The sequence below is a fragment of the Gopherus flavomarginatus genome, chromosome 23, assembly GCF_025201925.1.
Source record: "Gopherus flavomarginatus isolate rGopFla2 chromosome 23, rGopFla2.mat.asm, whole genome shotgun sequence".
NCBI classification, from domain to species: Eukaryota; Metazoa; Chordata; order Testudines; family Testudinidae; genus Gopherus; species Gopherus flavomarginatus.
In genome coordinates, this window is record NC_066639.1 from 15,287,295 (window position 1) to 15,309,014 (window position 21,720).

At 55.3% G+C, this 21,720-nt stretch overlaps 1 protein-coding gene across 3 annotated transcripts in view; it reads right to left on the bottom strand.

Annotated features, from left to right (window-relative positions):
* The window catches only part of DNAH2 (dynein axonemal heavy chain 2), a 136,138-nt gene extending 115,455 nt beyond the window's left edge, over nucleotides 1-20,683 (bottom strand). For all 3 annotated transcript variants that reach the window (XM_050933445.1, XM_050933446.1, XM_050933447.1), the window contains exons 1-6: nucleotides 20,640-20,683; nucleotides 15,946-16,081; nucleotides 9,794-9,885; nucleotides 8,435-8,605; nucleotides 7,570-7,798; nucleotides 6,704-6,814 (exon numbers count right to left, since the gene is read on the bottom strand). In XM_050933445.1, the coding sequence (XP_050789402.1) occupies nucleotides 6,704-6,814; nucleotides 7,570-7,798; nucleotides 8,435-8,605; nucleotides 9,794-9,885; nucleotides 15,946-16,066 (724 nt within the window). In that variant the 5' untranslated portion in view covers nucleotides 16,067-16,081; nucleotides 20,640-20,683. The remainder of the gene's footprint in view (nucleotides 1-6,703; nucleotides 6,815-7,569; nucleotides 7,799-8,434; nucleotides 8,606-9,793; nucleotides 9,886-15,945; nucleotides 16,082-20,639) is intronic.
* Between the last annotated feature and the right edge of the window lie 1,037 nt (nucleotides 20,684-21,720).

Here is a 21,720-nt window from a genome sequence, read left to right on the forward strand (position 1 = left end):
GGATTAAAAGGCTTGAGCTAGATGGACCTGGTATGGCCGTTCTTATGTTCTAATATTATGTTCTTATGTCACCGGGGTGTGAGTACCCAGGGAGCGCATGAGAGCCCTAGAATCTTTCAGGCTCTGTAATCTAGAGTCCGTCTTGTTTGAGAACAGGCCCTGCCTGTCAAATGGCAGGTCCTGCAGGGTCTGTTGCAGCTCTGGTGGCAGGCCAGATACCTGCAACCAGGAGATGCGTCGCATAGCTATGCCCGATGCCAGGGTCCTAACTGCTGAGTCTGCTGCATCTAAGGAGGCCTGCAAGGAGGTCCTAGCCACCTTTTTGCCCTCCTCCACTAAGGCCCCTAACTCCTGAAATTTCCCCATGGAGTTCCACAAGTTATAGCAATACCGACTCAGGAGCGCCTGTTGATTTGTGACCCTGAGCTGAAGACCTCCTGCTGAATAAATTTTGCGCCCAAACAGATTTAGACGCCTGGCTATGCCCGATGCCAGGGTTTGATTTGGGTGCTGAGGCCTGTTGACCATGCCGTTCCCTTGCCTTCACCGAGGACACCACTAGTGAACATGGCTGAGGGTGAGGTACTCATGCTCCTTGGAGGGGACAAAGTATTTCCTCTCCACTCCTCTGGCCATCGGTGGGATAGAGGCGAGGGTCTGCCATATTGACTTGGCGTTGGTCTGGATGGTGCGGATGATGGGCGACGCTACTCGGGATGGGGCCTCTGCCAAAAGGATGTCCACCACTGGGTCCTCCAACTCTACTACCTCCTCTGTTTGGAGGTCCATATTACGTGCCACCCTACATAAAAGGTCTTGATGGGCACGAAGGTCTATCGGGGGAGGACCCAAGGCTGTTGTCCCCACCACTGCCTCGTCTGGAGAAGATGACGAAGATGCCACAGGGTCCAGGGGGTCCTGTGGTGGATCGTGTAGCGAGGAGTCCTGTTGCCCAGGATCCGCTACACCGAGGCCTGGGGCCTGCGCTGGGGTAGGTGCAGCCGCTTCCATACCCCCCGGAGGGGGACGAGTTATGGTGGCTTCTGGTACCCAGGGTTCACAATGGGCTGAACGGGAGGCCCCTGATGGAACCCTTTGGGCTTGGTGGTACGCCCACAGTGTCCAGAAGGACCATTGTGCAGGATCCTGATTAGGGTCTTGGCCTTCGTCATGCCATTGACCCATATTACCTTTGCCCTGGCCTGAAGCTGGGTTGGCTGAGCACAAGGCACCCTCAGACTGTGATGACTATGAGGCAGCGCGCAAGGGCCAAGGTGGTGTGGAGCACATCTGTGTAGACTCTCCAGGGCACGGTGCAGACCGGTACCGGGTCACTGGAGGTGCCAGTGAGGTGTCAGGAAGTGGTACCGGGATCGATATCGATGACCGACCCAGTACCGGGATCCAGACCTGGATCGCGACGATGAACGTCTGCGGGAGCGGTGCCGGGATCGACTCCAGGAAGGTGATCAGCACTGCAATCGGTGCCGGGAGCGACATCGGGAGTCCAAACAGTACTGCAGCCCGGAGTCATGCCGAGAGGTGGACCGGTGCCGCGAGTGGGAACGGCGTTGGGATTGCGAACGGCATCGGGATTGCAAATGGTACCGGGATTGGGAGCGGTGCCGTGTCTCCACACTAGGAAATGGCGGACGTATTAGGGTAGGCTTGCCCCTAGACTGTATAACAGATATTGGAGGCGGTGCCACAGTCTGTGCCGGTGCCGGCTCTGTGAAGGCAATGAGGTCTCTCGCTGTCGTGAATGTCTCCAGCGTCGACGGAAGCCGGGGCTCAACCATGGTCCGGGTCGGGGAGTCAGTGTGCACCAGATTCAATGGCTCCTCCCTCGGTGCCAGAGTCAACAGTGCCGATATCGGCGCTTGTACCCTCGGTCTCTCTGGTGCTGGACGCGACTTCAAGGTTAGCAAAGGAGGTGCCAGCACCTGTTGCTGCAAAACAGTCACCTCCGGCTTGCACACTCTCTTCTGTCCTGGAGACAGGGAACGGCGCCGAGCTACTTGCACTGGACACGGTGCTGGAGAGGTCTAGTGCTGCGGGCCTCTATCCGAGTCTCCCTGCGGTGCCGTACCTGAAGCCGCTACTGGGGCACTGTGCACCGACGCGCTCCGGGCTGGAACTTGGCGGGCCGATAGGGGATCTTAGCTAAGGGCCGCCTCCATGAGGAGTTGAGCGAGACTTTAGGCTCAAACCTTTTTGGTTCGAGGTCTGAACACCTTACAGATCCTACACTTCTCGGCCTGGTGAGACTCCCCGAGACACTTCAGGCAAGAGTCGTGGGGGTCTCCCGTTGGCATAGGCTTTGAGCAGGTTGAACATGGCTTAAAACCCGAAGCCTTGGGCATGAGCCCGGGTAGCAGGCAGGGAGGAAGGGGGAGGACCCCTTCCAACCTGATAAACTTAACTACAAGCCTAAATTTATAACTACACCACTATTTACCCTATACTAACTATATATATTACAACTGGAACAAGCAAAAGCTAGGGGGAGTGGAGGACAGCTATGCTGCGCGCTGCAGTTCCAACGACTGTGACGGGCAGTAAGAAGGACCTGAGGGGGCGCTGGATCAGCAGGGGTATATATCCAGCGTCATTAAGGCGCCACTCCAGGGGCCTCTACAGCCGACCCACCAGGTGTTGCTAGGGTAAAAATCCTCCGACGATTGTGCACGCAGCACGCACACCCCTAACTGGAATCGCTATGAGCAAGCTCTCGAAGAAGAATGTCAAATCCTTTTGAAATTCAGCAAAACTTAATGGGCCCAACAAGATCCTGGGGCAGTGAGTTCCACAGCTGAATTACACGTTGTGGACGTACAGTGCCCAATGGGTTACTGCTCAGTGTCACTGGATGTCTCTTCCCTCAGCACTACAATACCACGAGGCTACAGATACGTTACACAGGCCAGGTAAAGCACTACATACGATGTACTTGAGGAAAGCTACACCCATCCTAGATTGAACAGCAAAACACACATAGATATAGAATAAATGAGCCTTGCTGGCGTTACGGCTCACGCGTGTTGCTCAGGATAAGGGTGGAGGGACACGGGCTGTGAGAGGGAGGGAGATCAGGGCGAGATGAGAGCCACGCAGATGGGGAGCTGACTCATTTGACTGCTTTTTATGGTTTGCATTGGTGGGATATGCAGTCGAGCAGCCAGTGCTGAGAGAGAACGGGTTTTGTGTGGGATAGAGGGTGGACGTGCTCGCTTTATGCAGCAGCTGCACCATTCTCATTAACTTGAAGTTATTAATTATTATTAATTATTTCAATTAGAGTAGTGCCTACAGGCCCCCACCAGGGATTAGGGTTCCATTGTTCTAGCTGCTGTATTTTCTTTGTGTCGGGTGCAGCACTCGAGCCTGCAAATATTCACACAGGAGTAAACATCCTAACTAAATAAATGGACCACGCAGGTGAATGAAGTGACGCATGTCAAACTGAACACCCATGGACTAGGGACTTAGACTGTCATTTCCTGGCTTTCCTCTAGGGCCCTGAGCCAGCAATCTGAGCCGTGCAGACACCTCTGCACTTGGGGGCGGGGGAGCCCCATTCATTTCAATGGGACTCCACGTGGACATAGTGGTAAGCAGATCCCATTGCAAGTGCAGCGCAGGTGCTTAATAAAGCTTGTGACCCGAGGAGCTCTTGATGCCAACTGGCAGAGGGGTCCATAGGGGTACAAAGACCCCCTGGCTTCACCACAGAATGTCAGGTGAGGTCTCTAACGAAAGTCTGTGCAGCCCTGGCTCATTGGGAGAGGTACGCATGGCAAATCTGTGAGGAGTTCAGTGCAGACGCTGAAAATGATCTTCCTTGGGCCTTGTGAGTTCAAGGCAGGTCCCCCTGACTTGAGACACATTTCCCCCAGCAGGTAGGAGACACTTATCTCCTAGTGGGCAGGGAGGCATTGTGATTCATACAACAGAAGTCAATTAGCATACTGGGTCAAACACTAAGGAAGAGCTAGTGGAGCCTTGAGAAGATGTAAACAGTGCGGAGGGCAGGGGGAGACACCCTGTTCTTCAAGTGAAGATCAAAAGGTCTGGTTTAGTACAAAATGGGTGCAGATAAACCCTCACTGAAGAAGTAAACTAACCACGGGTTTACTTCAGGAGGCGTGGCTGAAAATTCTAGGAAGAGGGCTTGGGGTAAGCTACCCTCTAGGAAACAGGGGAACTGTGATAAAGTGGGACTGTTCTTAACGTTCTCTCTGAATACTATGTGGGTGTCTCAGGGTACGTCCAGACTACCCGCCATATCGGCGGGTAGCGATCGATTTTTCGGGGCTCAATATATCGCGTCTCATCTAGATGCGATATATCGATCCCCGAACGAGCTCCTGTCGACTCCAGAACTCCACCAGAGCGAGCGGCGGTAGCGGAGTCGACACGGGGAGCCGCGGACGTCAATCCCACGCTGTGAGGACCCGAGGTAAATCGATCTAAGATACTTCGACTTCAGCTATGCTATTCACACAGCTGAAGTTGCGTACCTTAGATCGATACCCACCCAGTGTAGACCAGCCCTCAGTTTCCCCATGCAGTTCTTAAGTATCTAGGTGGTGGGATAAGGGGGTATGATTGTTTATATAAATAGATGGCATGCCCACATCTTGAATACTCATCTCAAAAAAGAAATACTGGCCCTAGAAAAGGTTCAGAGAATGGCAACTAAAATGATTAGGGGTTTGGAACAGGTCCCATATGAGGAAAGATTAAACAGGCTGGGACTTTTCAGCTTGGAAAAAAGGAGACAAAGGTGGGATATGATAGAGGTATATAAAATTATGAGTGATGTGGAGAAAGTGGATAAGGAAAAGTTATTTACTTATTCCCATAATACAAGAACTAGGGGCCACCAAATGAAATTAATGGGCAGCAGGTTTAAAACAAATAAAAGTAAGTTCTTCACGCAGCGCACAGTCAACTTGTGGAACTCCTTGCCTGAGGAGGTTGTGAAGGCCAGGACTATAACAGCGTTTAAAAGAGAACTGGTTAAATTCATGGAGGTTAGGTCCGTTACTGGCTATTAGCCAGGATGGGTAAGGAATGGAGATGGATGGCAGGAGAGAGATCACATGATCATTACCTGTTAGGTTCACTCCCTCTTGGGCACCTAGCATTGGCCACTGTTGGTAGACAGGACATTGGGCTGGATGAACCTTTGGTCTGACCCAGTACGGCCGTTCTGATGTTCTGTTCAGAGCCCGAGAGGGCCAGTGTGAAGGTGTCTGCACAGAGAATGGCCGACACCCTGTCTCCTGGCCACTGATGGCCTGGGCCCCTCCCCTGCAAGGTGCCAACTGAAGGTGTTGGAGAACAAAGAGACCAGGTGACCTCCTGGCCCAGGAAAGAGACAAAGTCAGAGGCAGTGCTGGAGAGTTTCAGTTTGGAGCTGGCTGGGGAAGGGGAGGGAAGCCCAGACTGGGACCCCTAGCCCTCAATATGGACCTGACTGAGGTGGTCCTGTTGTCTGTACCTACAAGCTCTGGTTTGGATTGTGTTCCTGTTGTCTAATAAACCTTCTGCCTTACTGGCTGGCTGAGAGTTGCAGTGAATTGCAAGAAGCAGGGGGGGCAAGGCCTTGTCCCCCCCCCACACTTCTTGGCAGGAATATCTTGGGAGTTAAAGGTATGCACTAAAAACTGTGTTATGGCTTTGTTGTATATGTAACCATTTGTTTCCAGCATTCTTACTTTCTCTCATTTGCATCTCTGTTCTTTGATCGTAAACTAATTCTTGCTTTCACTATAAACATATCTAAGCAGGGTACGTGAAGCAGTTGGCGATCCGACGTTGAATCTCCCAGACTGGTGTGCACGAGTCCTTTAGGAGTAGCATACCTGAGAGCTCTGTGAGCGTTCGGTGTGCGGGTGCTGGGCACTCCACAGGGACGCTCGGTTCCCGTGTGCCTACTGCTAAGCTGTGCGGAGAGAGCGAGGCCGGCGGGGGCCCGGAAGGTGGAAGATCAAAGGCATTTGATGGCCTGTCTCCTGCTCTCTTTGGGTGATCTCTTTTGAGTGCTCCCTAATTGTTCTAGCTTTACTAACCCTTCCCCCCACAAAGTTCTGGCTGGGGACTAGTCAGGCATCCCTTTGCCACAAGTCAATACCAGAAAAGTTATTTTAACCACCCAGGTCATGAATCAACAGAGCGCTTTCCCCTCCCACTCGGAACCTGTCTCTCCCACATGGCAGGGCCTGGACTGACCCTGCCCAGCCTCACTTTCTCCAAGGTCATTAAATCAAGGCCCTCTTTATGCCCTGATCCCCCAGAGAGGCACCTGAGGACAGTGCAGGGAGTCTGTCCCCAGATTCTGGGGAATGCAGAGTCCCGCCACTGAGCCGCCCCAGCTGGTCTCGCCTCTGCTTAAAAGTTTTTACTGCCTGGTGACTGCCGGCTCCTTGAAGAATATCTAAAGTGAAAGCAATAACCCTGACAAAGGATCCTCCGTGCTCCGCCAAGCCTCTCAGAGATTGGGAGTGATGGATGCAGCTCATATGCTGCTGGAGGTTAATTCACTTAGACTCCGCGCACTGCGATTCTCACCAGCTCCTCTGTCGAGTTTATCCCGCCGACCAGCCCCTTTCTCATTACAGTGATCCTGTTATTGCTCCCCTCTCCCAGGTCAGGCAGCATGACGGCCACCAGAGAGCCAGGCTTTGGAGTTACTCACTTTCCAGCCTCTGAACCAGCGCTTTGTCCTTCACTACCACTTCGGGCTTCATGCTCAGGGCTTCAATGGGGATGTAGAGAACCGTGCGGCCCTTCATTTTCGAACGTGTATCTGGAGAAGGGAGAGACAGATGGATCTGCTGGCCACAATCAAACCCTCTCTCTGGGTCTTCTCTCCTGCACTGGCTTTGGGGCTCGGGGGCAGAAGAGGCGTCTTTTTTCTCTGGTTTTATTTTCTCAGAGGAATCGGAGAATGGCACACAGGGCCTTTCACCTCTAGGGACCAGCTCCAATCAGGGAACACTGGCAGGCTCAAAGAGCATCAGTGAATGGGATACAAAGTCTTTCACCACTAAGGACCAATTCTACCCTGGCCCTCGGTCAGTGGTGACAAAGATGAAGCGGGTGAGGTGGTACCTTCGGCTCTGTGGAGCTCAAAGACTTGTCTCTTTCCCCATAAGAAGCTGGCCCAACAAAAGATATTACTTCACCCACCTGTGTCTCTCATATGCTGGGACCAACACACTGCAAACAACAGTGGAGCCAAACTCATTCTCCTCTGAAGGCCGGAAATCATAGAATCATAGAATATCAGGGTTGGAAGGGATCTCAGGAGGTATCTAGTCCAACCCCCTGCTCAAAGCAAGACCAATCCCCAACTAAATCATTAATGGCGCTGTGTAAAATCCAGCCGAGCATCCCATTTTGTACTGGGGACATCATCGGAGTCTCCGGAATAGGAGAGCCCAGAACAGGTCAACAAGTGTGTAACAAGAAACTGGCCAGGTACCAACTTCCTGGTGGAGAGAACCAGACGAGGGCAGCACTGCGAGGCAGCTGAGAGAGAGAGGACATCGCTCACTCTACCTGTGAGAGAGGTCATGAAGTGGTATATTTCCGAGAAGAATTCATTCTTGATGCTCTCGGGCCAACTGGTGTTGTGGAAGAGGCGGGGGAGGAAGACGCTATTGAGAATTCGCATAAGGGAATCAATGTAGGGTCTCCGGACGGTGCCAAACTGCACTGTCTTCTGGAAATTCTCAGCGGTGATCTCGGCATTCTCATGGCGGATGAAGTAAGTCAGCTGTTTCTGCTCCTGTGAGGGCCAGCCAATGACAGAGTGAGGTTAAGAAGCAGCGGGCTTTGCACCCTCATTGTATCTATGGGGAATGCGTCTTGTCCCCACATCCAACACGCAGAGTTAAAGCAATGGGCCACACGTGTGAAACATAATCAGAACAACAAAATGATAGTCATGAACAAGATACGACAGGGATGAGCTGGCCTGGCTTCTGCACCTCTCTTAGCTGTTAGAATTCCCTGAGCATCTCAGCCAAAGAGTGAATAAAAGGAGAATGGGCTGACATCATGTATTTAGCATTTCAAAAAGCTTTAGGCAAAATCCGTCCCAAAAGGCTTTTAAGGAAACTAAGGCCTGGAGCCTGCAAACATTTATGCCCGTGCTAAATTTTATGAATGTGATGAGCCTGCCATGGAAGGCACCATGCTGAACCACCAGGGTCCCTTCCCCCTCAACATTCCCTGCAGCACAGCGACCCCTAGTGCTGGAGCATTAGGATCAGCAATAACTCATAGGAGAGAATGTCTCCAAGCAACTAGTCCCAAACCTGGTTAGCTCACGAGGCCAATAGGATGGCAGCACAAACTGATAAGACTGCAGCCCCTCCACGGGAACTCTTGTAGGATCTAGGCAGCACGGTGCCAAACAAACCTGATGTGGCATGGTCTGCTCAACCTTCAGTCCGGCAAACTCATCTATGTAGACGACGAGCAATTGCTTGCTGACATCCTTCAGAAAGAGATCCAGGGTTGCAGCGTGCTCTTCTGTCCACATGTCATCCCTTAGGCCACTCAGGATCACCCGGCTTCGGATGCAGGGTTTCTGCGGAAAGAGGACAGGACAGTGACAGCTTTAGCAAAGCCAAGGAGAGATGGGGCAATGGTTTCTGTGAGGTGGACACTTGCTTCTCTCCGAACTGGACTGAAACATACAGGCCTGGCCTTCCCGTTTCACAGAGCGGGCCTGAGAATGGCCATCAGATGGGAGTGGATTCTCCTCCGCTCCAACCTGCACTGCACTGGGATTGGATACCAGAAAGTGAAAGCCTCCTGATCTCATTGCAAATCCTCGTTAGCCAATCGCTGTCCCCTGAGGCCCCTCAGGAATGTATAGGAGAGGCTAATTTGTCAAAGTAGTTGAAAGACAATCAAAGCTTCCATAGCTTTCTAGGCCAAGCTGTTAGGCAACCTGATCCTTGCTGGGGAGGAGAAGGTAGGAGACAACAAAGAGCCAAAATGTAAGGAATGAAAGAAGCAAATTCTGAGCTAAGCAGAGCAGCTGTTTGGGTTTGGAAGGGTTTTTTTAGAACAGACATTAAGCTTTGTTTCCATTTCTCATTCTCAAGAGCGTCTAAAGAAAACCTGGGAATTAGGATCAAATTAAGGTAACGTCTGGCATGAAAGTTTAGAGCCAGATGTTACCTGCATTAATGTGACAAAACTCGACACTGTGCCATGCAAGCACCCTCCTTCCTTCTATCCTTTCTGATCGAGGCTGTGAGGGAGGAGGTGCCTGATGGCAGGTTAGAACACAGTTCAGGCATGGCATCCCATCCCCTCCGTGTGACTGATCGGAGAGGGGAGGATGGATTAATGTTCATTGCCAGTAATCATCATCAGAATCACTTACGGTGCCATGGAATCTGCAAGTGCTTTGCAGCGTGAAATGCAACCCTCGGAAGGGGGAACAAGGCAGCCATTTCACCGTTCCACAGGGAGTTTAAGACAGAAAATGAAGGTGGATTCCACATCCAACTGCAGTGGCAGCAGGGAATTTAAAGAGGTAAAGTGGGATCACCCGAGCTGGAAGCTGGCCAGGACATCAAGATAATGTATTAGTCATTCCATGTATAGGAAAGTCTTGTATTTGATGGCCGTCCTTTCTTACCCCAGCCCCGTCATGGGGGCTGCGTCATCCTTTCGTGATATTACAGAAAGGGAATCTCATATCCTCAAGCACAGCATGGGTGATACAATGGCCCACAAAGGACATTGGGGCCCTCTGACCTACCAGATCCACCACTTTTTCCTCTGGGATGGTGACTGCACCCACGTCTGCCTCACCTTCTCCCTCGCCATCGCAAGGTCCAAGAGGACTGATTCCTTGGAGAAGACAAAATGTAAAGACACAAAAAATAAGGGGCTCTTCTCTGAGCCTTGACGCTTTCCCCCTCCTTTAATGATGAGTGAGTTCAGCACAGGTGGAAGGTGTCAGCTCAACAGCCCCTGGAGAATGAATCATAGAAATGTAGGGCTGGAAGAGACCTCAGGAGGTCATCTAAGTCCAGTCCTCTGCATTATTCTAGACCACCCTGACAGGTGGTTGTCTAAACTGTCCTTAAAAACCTCCAGTGACAGAGATGCCACAACCTCCCTAGGCAATTTGTTTCAGTGCTTAATTAGGAAAAAATTTCCTAGCTGGAAGGGTAATCTCCCTTGCTACAATTTAAGTCCATTACTTCTTGTCCTGTCCTCAGTGGATAAGAACAATTTATCACCCTCATCTTTATAACCACCCTTGACTTAGGTGAAGACCCCTCTCAGTCTTCTCTTCTCCAGACTAAACAAACCCAATTTTTTCACTCTTTCCTCATAGGTCATGTTTTCTAGACCTTTCATCATTTTTGTTGCTCTCCTCTGGACTTTCTCCAATCTGTCCACATCTTTCCTGAAGTCTGGACACCAAACTACAGCTGAGGCCTTATCAGTGCTGACAGCTGTGGCAGAATTACTTCTCACCCCTTGTTTACAATACTCCTGCTAATACAGCCCAGAATGAGGTTTGCTTTTTTTTGCAACAGCATTACCTGGCTGACTCCACTATCTCCCTAGGGAACCCATTCCAGTGCTTCACCACCCTCCTCATGAAAAAGATTTTCCTAATATCCAACCTAAACCTCCCCCACTGCAACTTGAGACCATTACTTCTTGTTCTGTCATCTGGTACCACTGAGAACAGCCTAGATCCAGAATGGCTGCCAGATGGGAGCATTCAGTCACCACTGAGCCACCTTGGAAGTGGTGCCTTTGAGCTGAAAGCCTCTATATCCTATTCCCCGATTTTGTGAAGCAACCCGTCCGCCCTGACTTGAGGCCAAAATGGAACCAGTGCCCTTGATACGAAAGGCCCAGTGTCCTATTCCCTAAGCCAGCCAGCCAGTTCCCATCAACCTGAAGCCAAACTGGAACTGGATATGAAAGTCCCCGTTATCCCATTCCCCAAACCCTCGAGCGAACAGTAAACCCTGAGCACAACAAAACAGCTTCAGTAGTAACCTACTATTCCATTGTCACGGCACATGGAAAGAGAGACGAGGAAAAGGAAACGGGACTGTACGAAGAGATGAAGGCTCACGGATTTTGGAGCACTTTGTGAGGCAGGTTCCTAAAGCACCATGAGCCTCCCTCGAGCCGAGTGCCAAGACATGGTTACGGAAGCGTGACGTACAGCTAAATGTTTCTGTTCCTGAACGTCGGCACCACAAATGCGACACCCTGTAAACCCAGCAGAGAGGGACCTCGGGGACACTTTCAATGTTGTCACAAAGCGTGGCAAATTAACCATCAAGCTGAAACAGAAACTCTCTAATATCAACTCTTTAAATTAACTGTCCCCCACCCCCACCCCTTGCTCCTCAAATCAAATGCAGTGGGACACTCCAGTACCCATAACGAGCCATCATTTGTGTTTCAGTTACACCAGAATCCAGAGTGAGGCACCCTCTGCACATAGCGAGGGAATGAAGAACAGTCGCCTTCTGATTGGCCACAAATACTTTTCCTTAATATGAAACTGTTAACAAGCAAATGTATGGGTTGGTGAAAGGGGCCAGCTTGGCCTTCCCCAGACATGGAGTCTTTCATTTATCACCAAAGCTGGTACAGCTGGGCAGCAGCAGAGTAAACTCCCCCCCCCCCGCCCGCTCCCCAGTTCGTACACAGTCCACATCAGTATGCCACAGCCGGGGGAATCCCTTGTAGGGAAGACAAGAGTTTAGTTTACCTGGGCTAGATTTTAAAGGTATTTGAGTGCCTAACTCCCATAGATTTAAAATCAATGCCTATAGCGCATTTGGCCTTTGCGTCTCCGCCGAGGCTGCCAGCACCGGAGCAGATGGTGGTGATAATCGTAATGTGGAACTGGCCTGAATTCATTTCACAAGTGGCAATCGAATGGCATCAGGTGGGTATGAATTGCAGCCACTCCTGACCCACGCCAGTTCTACACCCGTGGCCCAGAGGTGGAGGAGACCAATCTCCATCTCGGCCCTGCCATGAGCTAGCGATCCCCACCCTTTAGCATTCTGCGATCATGTATAAAAGCTGCTTTGGAATTTCTCTCAATCTGAATTCACGGCTAAACAACCAGCAGGCTAGAATCTCACCGAACGATGTAGTAATCTGCTCACTCAAACAGACCCACCTTTGGTTCTGCATTTCTAGAGCACGAGCCCTAGTCACAGAATCAGGGAAGTGAGAGATGGAAAGCTATCTTGCCCAGGCCCAGCATAGAGAACCTCAAAACTCGGAAATTTCAGGTCTCGTCTAGGAGACCCCCACACCAGGTGTCCCAGTAGCAAACCTCCCTGTAATCATCTACATATCAGGTCTGAAATCTCTAGAGACTCAAATCCTAGGAATATTGTTTGCTCCTTCCACATTTCTGAGCCCAGGCAAGGTCTTATTTGCTTCCCATGAAAGAGCCTGTGGGGTGCTTTTTGTAAGAGTCGGGATTTGCTCTGGCATCCTCAGCTAAAATGTCCATTCCTCCCACTCCTCTCTGCTGCGCTCTACTTAAGTGACTGCATTTCACGGGTGAAATTAAATCCAGAGGGGAGCAAGAGCCGCACCTACACATCATCACTCCCAGTGCTAATTAACAATTTCCAGGGGCATAACTACCCCGCCCAGCGTAGAAAAAAGCCAAGACTAGAGGAAACCTGAAAACACCCCTGGAAAGATCCAAAACAATGAGTTAGACTATCACACTAGCAGATACTTCACTACCATAACAAGTGCAAAGCTGAGGCTGGTTCTCAACAAATACAGAATCGGTGACCATAAACTAGATATGGAAACCGGGAGACACGGTTCCAAGCTACAGAGAAGTGACGGTGCCAGCCAGCGTGACACAGGAGGAGAGACTGAGACAGAGAGACTTCTTACTGCGGCATCTGAAATAAGAGGGAGTACCAGAGAAATATCCTCAAACTATCAGGAATCACACACAACTTTTCATCCCAAAGCTAGAGCAGCTTTCTACTGCTAGAAGCTGACGGAGAGTCTCCTTTCACCCAAGTGCTAGGGGCCTGAGCTTCTGGAGCATGAGGAACTATGGGCCAGGGCAGGATTGTCCACAGCCAGCTAGCCCATCCTGGGGCAACTATGCTGCTACTCTTAGCAGGCCATCTCAACTAAAGTTAGCTTGGATATGCCACCACTTGCCGCCATCGCCCCTCCTGACAGCTGTGCACACAATACCCCGAGTTCCAGATCTGCCTCTGCTGTGCGGCTCCGAGCCACCACCGTGCCCAGTGCAGGACCTCCTGGCTGTCACTAGCCAACACCTGTTCAAATCCAGGCCCCTCTAATACTCGCGGCCTCATTTTAGAAATTTGGACCCCAATCTTCAGAGGGGCTGAGAATCCCCAGCTCCTAATGGCACCAGCGGGCGTTGGGGGTGCTCTGCAGCTCGGAAAATCAGGCCCAGGGTGTCCTAATATAAGAACCCAAAAAAACGAGGGGCCACCTCTAAAGGGATTTGTTACCATGAACGGCTACCTAGACAAGGTGGGGGAGGCAATACCGGACCAACTTCTGTAGCTGGGAGCGACCGGGGACAGACATGGCTACAAAAACAGCCAGGGAGACAAACAGGCCAGGGGAGACAGCTGCCAACAGGGGAGGTCTGATGACTCAGGGTATGTCAAGGGGGACCAGCAGGCGGTCAGGCCATGCCTGGGTGCTGGTGTTACAGACCTAATCTTTGCTCCTTTTCCTCGTCTTCTGTTTCACGCTCCCTTGTCCCTAATCAAACCCTCTGCACTGGCTGACTAAAACCCTCCCGCGGCTTCATCTCCCAGGGAGCCCGCCCATGGAAGTGCTTCCCAATTCAGCCAGCGTTTAGCTGCCTGACAGGGGATGTCATTTCACTGCCCGTCGCGGCAGACTGGATTGGAGCAGAAGCTCTGAGCGGAGCCGGCTTCGTGCACGTTACATTAGGCAGCGATGATCACTGGAACGTAAGAGCTAGTGTGAGCTCTGAAGAGCTGCTGCTGGAAATCCGGGTGGGTTACTGTGGTAACACACTGAAGGGAAACAATTTGAGGGAGGGGGGAACTCACAGACCTGGTTAAGATAAACATCTCCCGCTAGGAGTTTTAAATGATAAGTCTGAAGACAGGAATGATTGAAAAGACAGCATAGATCAGGGGTCCGACACTGAGAGACAGAGCTTTTCACCTCTAGCGCATCAGTCCCAGTACTGTCTCTCACGTGGGTTTACGGGGGGCAAGGAATGGGATAGAGGGCCTTTCACCTCTAGGCCACTAGTTCTCATCCAGCCCCACACAGGGGGCGCTGGCTGGCTCTTGGGAGGCAGGGAGTGGGACACGGGGCCTTTCACCTCTAGAGCAGCGGTTGCATCTGGCACCACGTCCGAGATGCTTGGTCAATTTAGGGAGTGGGATGAAGAGTCATCCACAGCTACAACGGCAGTTGTAATCCAGCCCCAGGTTGATGGCTTTTTTACCCAAAACTCCCCAAATAACGGCAGCTGGGGCTTCAGGGTGCCCATAAGGAACAAGACTAGCAGCTGTCTTCAGCTCGCCTTTATCTGGAATTGGGTGAAGGGTCGGGCTGCACTTCACTCCCTATACCAGGAGGCCATGAAGGTAACACTGGGTTTGATTTAACAAGGTGAGGCCTAACTGGACATTTTTCTGTCCGGTGTAACATCCCACCCTCACAGCTCCAGCAGTGTAGACAGGACCCAGATTGCTGCCTGGGGTTTAGCCAGCATCTCCTGTGGACCTGTAGTTACACCACTGCACTAGGACCCACGAGACCCGGTGTCTATTCCTGGCTCTGTCCGAGATGTGCTGTACAGCCGCGGGCGAGCTCCCGTGCCTGTGTTTCATTCTCATCCTTTGTCTAGCGAGACTGTTAGCTCTGCGACAGAGACTATCCCTCGCCGGGTGTTTGTACGATGCAGCACTGCAGGTGCTACTGTCATCAGAATAGACTTGCTGAGAGCTGGTTAGATCAGCGGTTTGCCACCCTTTTTTCACTTGCGGGCCCCTGAACGTTTTGGTATGGAGGTGCGGCCTCCTTTGGAAAGGATAGACAGTCTGCAGACCCTGCACAGACCACAGGTTGAAAACCATTGTTCTATGGGAACAACAACCTTCCGCAGACCCCTCAGATATAGTCTGCGGACCCCCAGGGATCCGGGGACCACAGGTTGAAAACCATTGGGTTAGATGAATTTTAAGGTGACTAAAATGCCCAAACCCTGTCCAGGACAATGTTGGCACAAGAATAAAAGGGAGAAAGAAAGAAATCTAGGCTGGAAATGAGAAGGTTCCTAACTCTAACCCGACCTTCCTCCCGTGGTTTCCTCATCTGGAGCGGGGCGGATTTGAAAGATCTGTCTTTTAGTGGGGTCTAGGTGCCTGGGCTAGGCACAACCCAGGTCTGAGGTTCTCACGGTGCGGGAGGTTTAAAGAGAGGTTCTGGAACAGCCCCGCAATAGGAATAGTGGGGGGCAAACAACCAGTTTGAAGCTGGAGCTTGTTAAGTTTAAACGGGCTGTGACAGGGTGACCAGGGACTGGACTCTATGACCCAGGAGGACCTTGTCAGTCCTGTGTACAAGGGTGGAGCTGCAACAGTCAAAACAATGGCGCGGAATCTGAAGGGCCTGGAGCTCTCACCACTTGAAAACCAGGCCCTAAGACGAGGCCCAAGAGGCTGCAGTCTGGCCAGATGTCTAGTTACTGACATGACCTTTGCACCCGGGTTTGGTCCAAAATAGGGTGTATAGAGCTAGTGGCCGGATTTGCCGAGGTGCTGAGCACCTGTAACCCCCAGGAAGCGGCGGGGCGCTGAGAGAGTTGGATCATGTGAGCAGCAAGCAGTGCTAGTGAAGGGTTTGGGGATATACCAGTCTCCTTCGGGGGCGGTGCCGGCAGACCCACTTCACTATCCGACACCAAGGAGGGTCCCCGCACAGCACTTTTGCGCTGCTTTTTGTCGCCGGGCGTGCCGCGGCGGCGAGCACTCATTGTTCACCAACGGCTCTGTGAAAAAACCAAACCTGTATTTAGGAAACCGACTGCACAACCGGAAGGAAAAACAGTCTAACAGGGCAGGCGGGACAGTCAAGGTCCTATTCCCAGCTCTGGGAGGGGAGTGGGAGCTAGGGGGTTAGAGCAGGGGGGCGCTGGGAGCCAGGACTCCTGGGTTCTCTCCTCGGCTCTGGGAGGGGAGTGGGAGCTAGGGGGTCAGAGCAGGGGGGGGGCTGGGAGCCAGGACTCCTGGGTTCTCTCCTCGGCTCTGGGAGGGGAGTGGGAGCTAGGGGGTTAGAGCAGGGGGGGGCTGGGAGCCAGGACTCCTGGGTTCTCTCCCTGATTCTAGGAGAGGAGTGGGGTTCCTCTGCCCCTCCCACACCTGCAGCTCCCCACCCACATAGCTACCCCCATCTCTCTGACCCTCCCCTCACCTGCCCAACTCTCCCCCAGCTGCCCTTTCCACCTGTCCCTTCCCCCACCTACTCCCTCCCTCTGCAGCCTACCGCCTCCCTTCACTTGCCCTCTTCCCCACACCTACCCCTCCCTCTGCAACCTGCCCCTCACCTCACCTCCACACCCACCCCTGCCACTTCCCACCTGCCCCTGCTCCCATAGCTACCCCTCCCACCTGCCCCTTCCTCCATGCCTCCCCCACCTCTTCACATCTATCCCTTCCCTCACCTGCCCCCTCCCCCACAGCTAACCCTCCCACCTGCCCCTTCCTTCCCCTGCCCTCCCCCCAGCTACTCCCTTCAACCTGCCCCTCCCCTCACTCCTCCACCATGCCTCTCCCACCCCTTCACATCTGTCCCTTCCCTCATCTGCCCCCTCCCGTACAGCTACCCCTCCCACCTGGCCCCTTCTCCAGGTACGCCCTCCTTCAACCTGCCCCTCCCCTCACTTCTCCGCCAGGCCTCCCCATCCCTTCACATCAGTCCCTTCCCTCACCTGCCCCCTCCCCCACAGCTACCCCTCCTCTCCCTTGCTCCCTCCCCCAGCTGCCCCTTCCTTCAGCCTACCCCCTCCCCACACATTTCCCCCTCCTCTTCATATCTGCCCCTCCCCCAACCTGCCTCCTTCCCTCACTCCCCCCACACACTTCTCTCACCCCTTTACAGCTGTCCCCCCATAGCTTCCCTTCCCACCTGCCCACCTCTCCCCCAGCTGCCTCCTCCTTCAACCTGCCCCCTCCCCTCACTCCCCCTCCCCTTCACAGCTGCCCCTCCCCTCATCTGCCCCCTCCCCCACAGCTTCCCTTCCAACCTGCCCCTCCCCTAACCTGCCCACTTCCCCCCAGCTGCCCCCTCCCTCAACCTGCCCCCTCCCCCACACATTTCCCCCTCCCCTTCACAGCTGCCCCTCCCCTTCCCTCCCCCACAGCTTCCCTTCCAACCTGCCCACCTGCCCCCCAGCTGCCCTCTCCTTCAACCTGCCCCCTCTCCCACACACTTCCCTCTCCCCTTCACAGCTGCCCCCCAACCTGCCCCCTCCCCTCACTCCCCCCACACTTCCCCCTCTCCTTTACATCTGCCCCTCCCTTCACCTGCCCCCTCCCCCACAGCTACCCCCTCCTTCAACCTGCCCCTCCCCTCACCTGCCCACCTCCCCCCAGCTGCCCCCTCCTTCAACCTGCCCCTCCCCTCACTCCCCCCACACACTTCCCTCTCCTCTTCACATCTGCCTCTCCCCTCACTTGCCTCCTCCCCCACAGCTACCCTCTCCTTTAACCTGCCCCTCCCCCTCCCCTCACCTGCCCCCTCCCCCACACACTTCCCTTTCCCCTTCACATCTGCCCCTCCCCTCACCTGCCCCCTCCCCCACAGCTACCTCCTCCTTCAACCTGCCCCTCCCCTCACCTGCCCACCTCCCCCCAGCTGCCCCCTCCTTCAACCTGCCCCTCCTCTCACTCCCCCCACACACTTCCCTCTCCTCTTCACATCTGCCTCTCCCCTCACTTGCCTCCTCCCCCACAGCTACCCTCTCCTTTAACCTGCCCCTCCCCCTCCCCTCACCTGCCCCCTCCCCCACACACTTCCCTTTCCCCTTCACATCTGCCCCTCCCCTCACCTGCCCCCTCCCCCACAGCTACCTCCTCCTTCAACCTCCCCCTCCCCTCACCTGCCCACCTCCCCCCAGCTGCCCCCTCCTTCAACCTGCCCCTCCCCTCACTCCCCCCCACACACTTCCCTCTCCCCTTCACATCTGCCTCTCCCCTCACCTGCCTCCTCCCCCACAGCTACCCCTCCTTCAACCTGCCCCTCCCCTCACCTGCCCACCTCCCCCCAGCTGCCCCTTCCTTCCACCTGCCCCTCCCTGCACTCCCCCCACGCACTTCCCCCTCCCCTCACCTGCCCCCTCCCCCACACACTTCCCCCTCCCCTTCACAGCTGTCCCTCCCCTTCCCTCCCCCACAGCTTCCCTTCCAACCTGCCCACCTGCCCCCCAGCCGCCCCTTCCTTCAACCTGCCCCCTCCCCCACACACTTCCCCCTCCCCTTCACAGCTGCCCCCCAACCTGCCCCCTCCCCTCACTCCCCCCACACTTCCCCCTCTTCTTCACATCTGCCCCTCCCTTCACCTGCCCCCTCCCCCACAGCTACCCCCTCCTTCCACCTACCCCTCCCCGCAATCCCCCCATGCACTTCCCCCTCCCCTCACCTGCCCCCTCCCACACACACTTCCCCCTCCCCTTCACAGCTGTCCCTCCCCTTCCGTCCCCCACAGCTTCCCTTCCAACCTGCCCACCTGCCCCCCAGCCACCCCTCCTTCAACCTGCCCCCTCCCCCACACACTTCCCCCTCCCCTTCACAGCTGCCCCTCCCCTTCCCTCCCCCACAGCTTCCCTTCCAACCTGCCCACCTGCCCCCCAGCCACCCCTCCTTCAACCTGCCCCCTCCCCCACACACTTCCCCCTCCCCTTCACAGCTGCCCCTCCCCTTCCCTCCCCCACAGCTTCCCTTCCAACCTGCCCACCTGCCCCCCAGCTGCCCCCTCCTTCAATCTGCCCCCTCCCCCACACACTTCCCCCTCCCCTTCTCAGCCGTCCCTCCCCTTTCCTCCCCCACAGCTTCCCTTCCAACCTGCCCACCTGCCCCCCAGCCGCCCCCTCCTTCAACCTGCCCCCTCCCCCACACACTTCCCCCTCCCCTTCACAGCTGTCCCTCTCCTTTCCTCCCCCACAGCTTCCCTTCCAACCTGCCCACCTGCCCCCCAGCCGCCCCCTCCTTCAATCTTCCCCCTCCCCCACACACTTCCCCCTCCCCTTCACAGCTGCCCCTCCCCTCACCTGCCCCCTCCCCCACACACTTCCCCCTCTCCTTCACAGCTGTCCCTCCCCTTTCCTCCCCCACAGCTTCCCTTCCAACCTGCCCAACTGCCCCCTCCTTCAACCTGCCCCCTCCCCCACACACTTCCCCCTCCCCTTCACAGCTGCCCCTCCCCTCACCTGCCCCCTCCCCCACACACTTCCCCCTCCCCTTCACAGCTGTCCCTCCCCTTCCCTCTGCCACAGCTTCCCTTCCAACCTGCCCACCTGCCCCCCAGCTGCCCCCTCCTTCAACCTGCCCCTCCCCCACACACTTCCCCCTCCCCTTCACAGCTGTCCCTCCCCTTCGCTCCCCCACAGCTTCCCTTCCAACCTGCCCACCTGCCCCCCAGCTACCCCCTCCTTCAATCTGCCCCCTCCCCCACACACTTCTCCCTCCCCTTCACAGCTGTCCCTCCCCTTTCCTTCCCCACAGCTTCCCTTCCAACCTGCCCCTCCCCTGACCTGCCCACTTCCCCCCAGATGCCCCCTCCCTCAACCTGCCCCTCCCCCACACACTTCCCCCTCCCCTTCACAGCTGCCCCTCCCGTTCCCTCCCCCACAGCTTCCCTTCCAACCTGCCCACCTGCCCCCCAGCTGCCCCCTCCCCTCACCTGCCCCCTCCCCCACACACTTCCCCCTCCCCTCACCTGCCCCCTCCCCTTCCCTCCCCCACAGCTTCCCTTCCAACCTGCCCACCTGCCCCCCAGCTGCTCCCTCCTTCAACCTTCCCCTCCCCCACACACTTCCCCCTCCCCTTCACAGCTGTCCCTCCCCTTTCCTCCCCCACAGCTTCCCTTCCAACCTGCCCACCTGCCCCCCAGCTACCCCCTCCCTCAACCTGCCCCTCCCCCACACACTTCCCCCTCCCCTTCACAGCTGCCCCTCCCCTCACCTGCCCCCTCCCCTACACACTTCCCCCCCTTCACAGCTGCCCCTCCCCTCACCTGCCCCCTCCCCCACACACTTCCCCCTCCCCTCACCTGCCCCTCCCCCACAGCTACCCCCTCCCTCAACCTGCCCCTCCCCCACACACTTCCCCCTCCCCTTCACAGCTGCCCCTCCCCTCACCTGCCCCCTCCCCCACACACTTCCCCCCCTTCACAGCTGCCCCTCCCCTCACCTGCCCCCTCCCCCACACTTCCCCCTCTCCTTCAACCTGCCCCTCCCCTCACCTGCCCCTCCCCCACAGCTACCCCTTCCTTCAACCTGCCCCTCCCCCACACCTCACTCCCACCCCACCTCACCCCTGCCCCGCACGCACCGCTCCAACTCGCCCCTCGGGCCCCGCCCACCCGCAGCGTCTCCCCGGGCAACCGAGCAACGGACGCTGCGGGGCGGAGCGCGAGCCGGGGCGGGAGCCAATCAGCAGAGGGCCGGGGGAAGGAGCGCGCGCCGCTGGAGTGGCGGTTGGGGCGAGGGGAGGGGAGCGCGCGCCGCTTGAGTGACAGTTGGGGAGGAGGAGCGACTGGGACGGGAGGCCCCCCTGTCAATCCTACCGAGAGAGGCTTCTGATTGGAGAACCAACGGAAACAGAAGGGATGGGTGGGACTAAGAAAAACTGTCAATCTTGCCCAAGGAGGAAGCTGATTGGAAGGATGGGGGGTAAGGGGTGGGAAGAAGGAGAGAGTCGCCCCTCAAATTCACTAAGGAGGAATTGAATCCTGTTCCCCCCGCCCCGCCCGGTCTGGATAACAGCTCCCATCATGCAGCGGGAGGAGGTTGCCAATAAGACCTTAGCATCAGTCCCAGAATGCATTGCACCGACCAAACAGGAGCAGAACTCCCCCAGTAGATTGCTGTACCCCAATGTGAGCAACAGTCCCAGAATGCATTGCTCCACACACTATGAGCGGAGGTCCCAGAATGCATTGCTGCACCCACTATGAGCCACAGGCCCTGAGCGGAGCTCCCAGAATGCATTGCTCCACACACTATGAGCGGAGGTCCCAGAATGCATTGCTGCACCCACTATGAGCCACAGGCCCTGAGCGGAGCTCCCAGAATGCATTGCTCCACACACTATGAGCGGAGGTCCCAGAATGCATTGCTGCACCCACTATGAGCCGCAGGCCCGGAGTGGAGGTCCCAGAATGCATTGCTCCACACACTATGAGCGGAGGTCCCAGAATGCATTGCTGCACCCACTATGAGCCGCAGGCCCGGAGTGGAGGTCCCAGAATGCATTGCTCCACACACTATAAGCGGAGGTCCCAGAATGCATTGCTGCACCCACTATGAGCCGCAGGCCCGGAGTGGAGGTCCCAGAATGCATTGCTCCACACACTATGAGCGGAGGTCCCAGAATGCATTGCTGCACCCACTATGAGCCGCAGGCCCTGAGC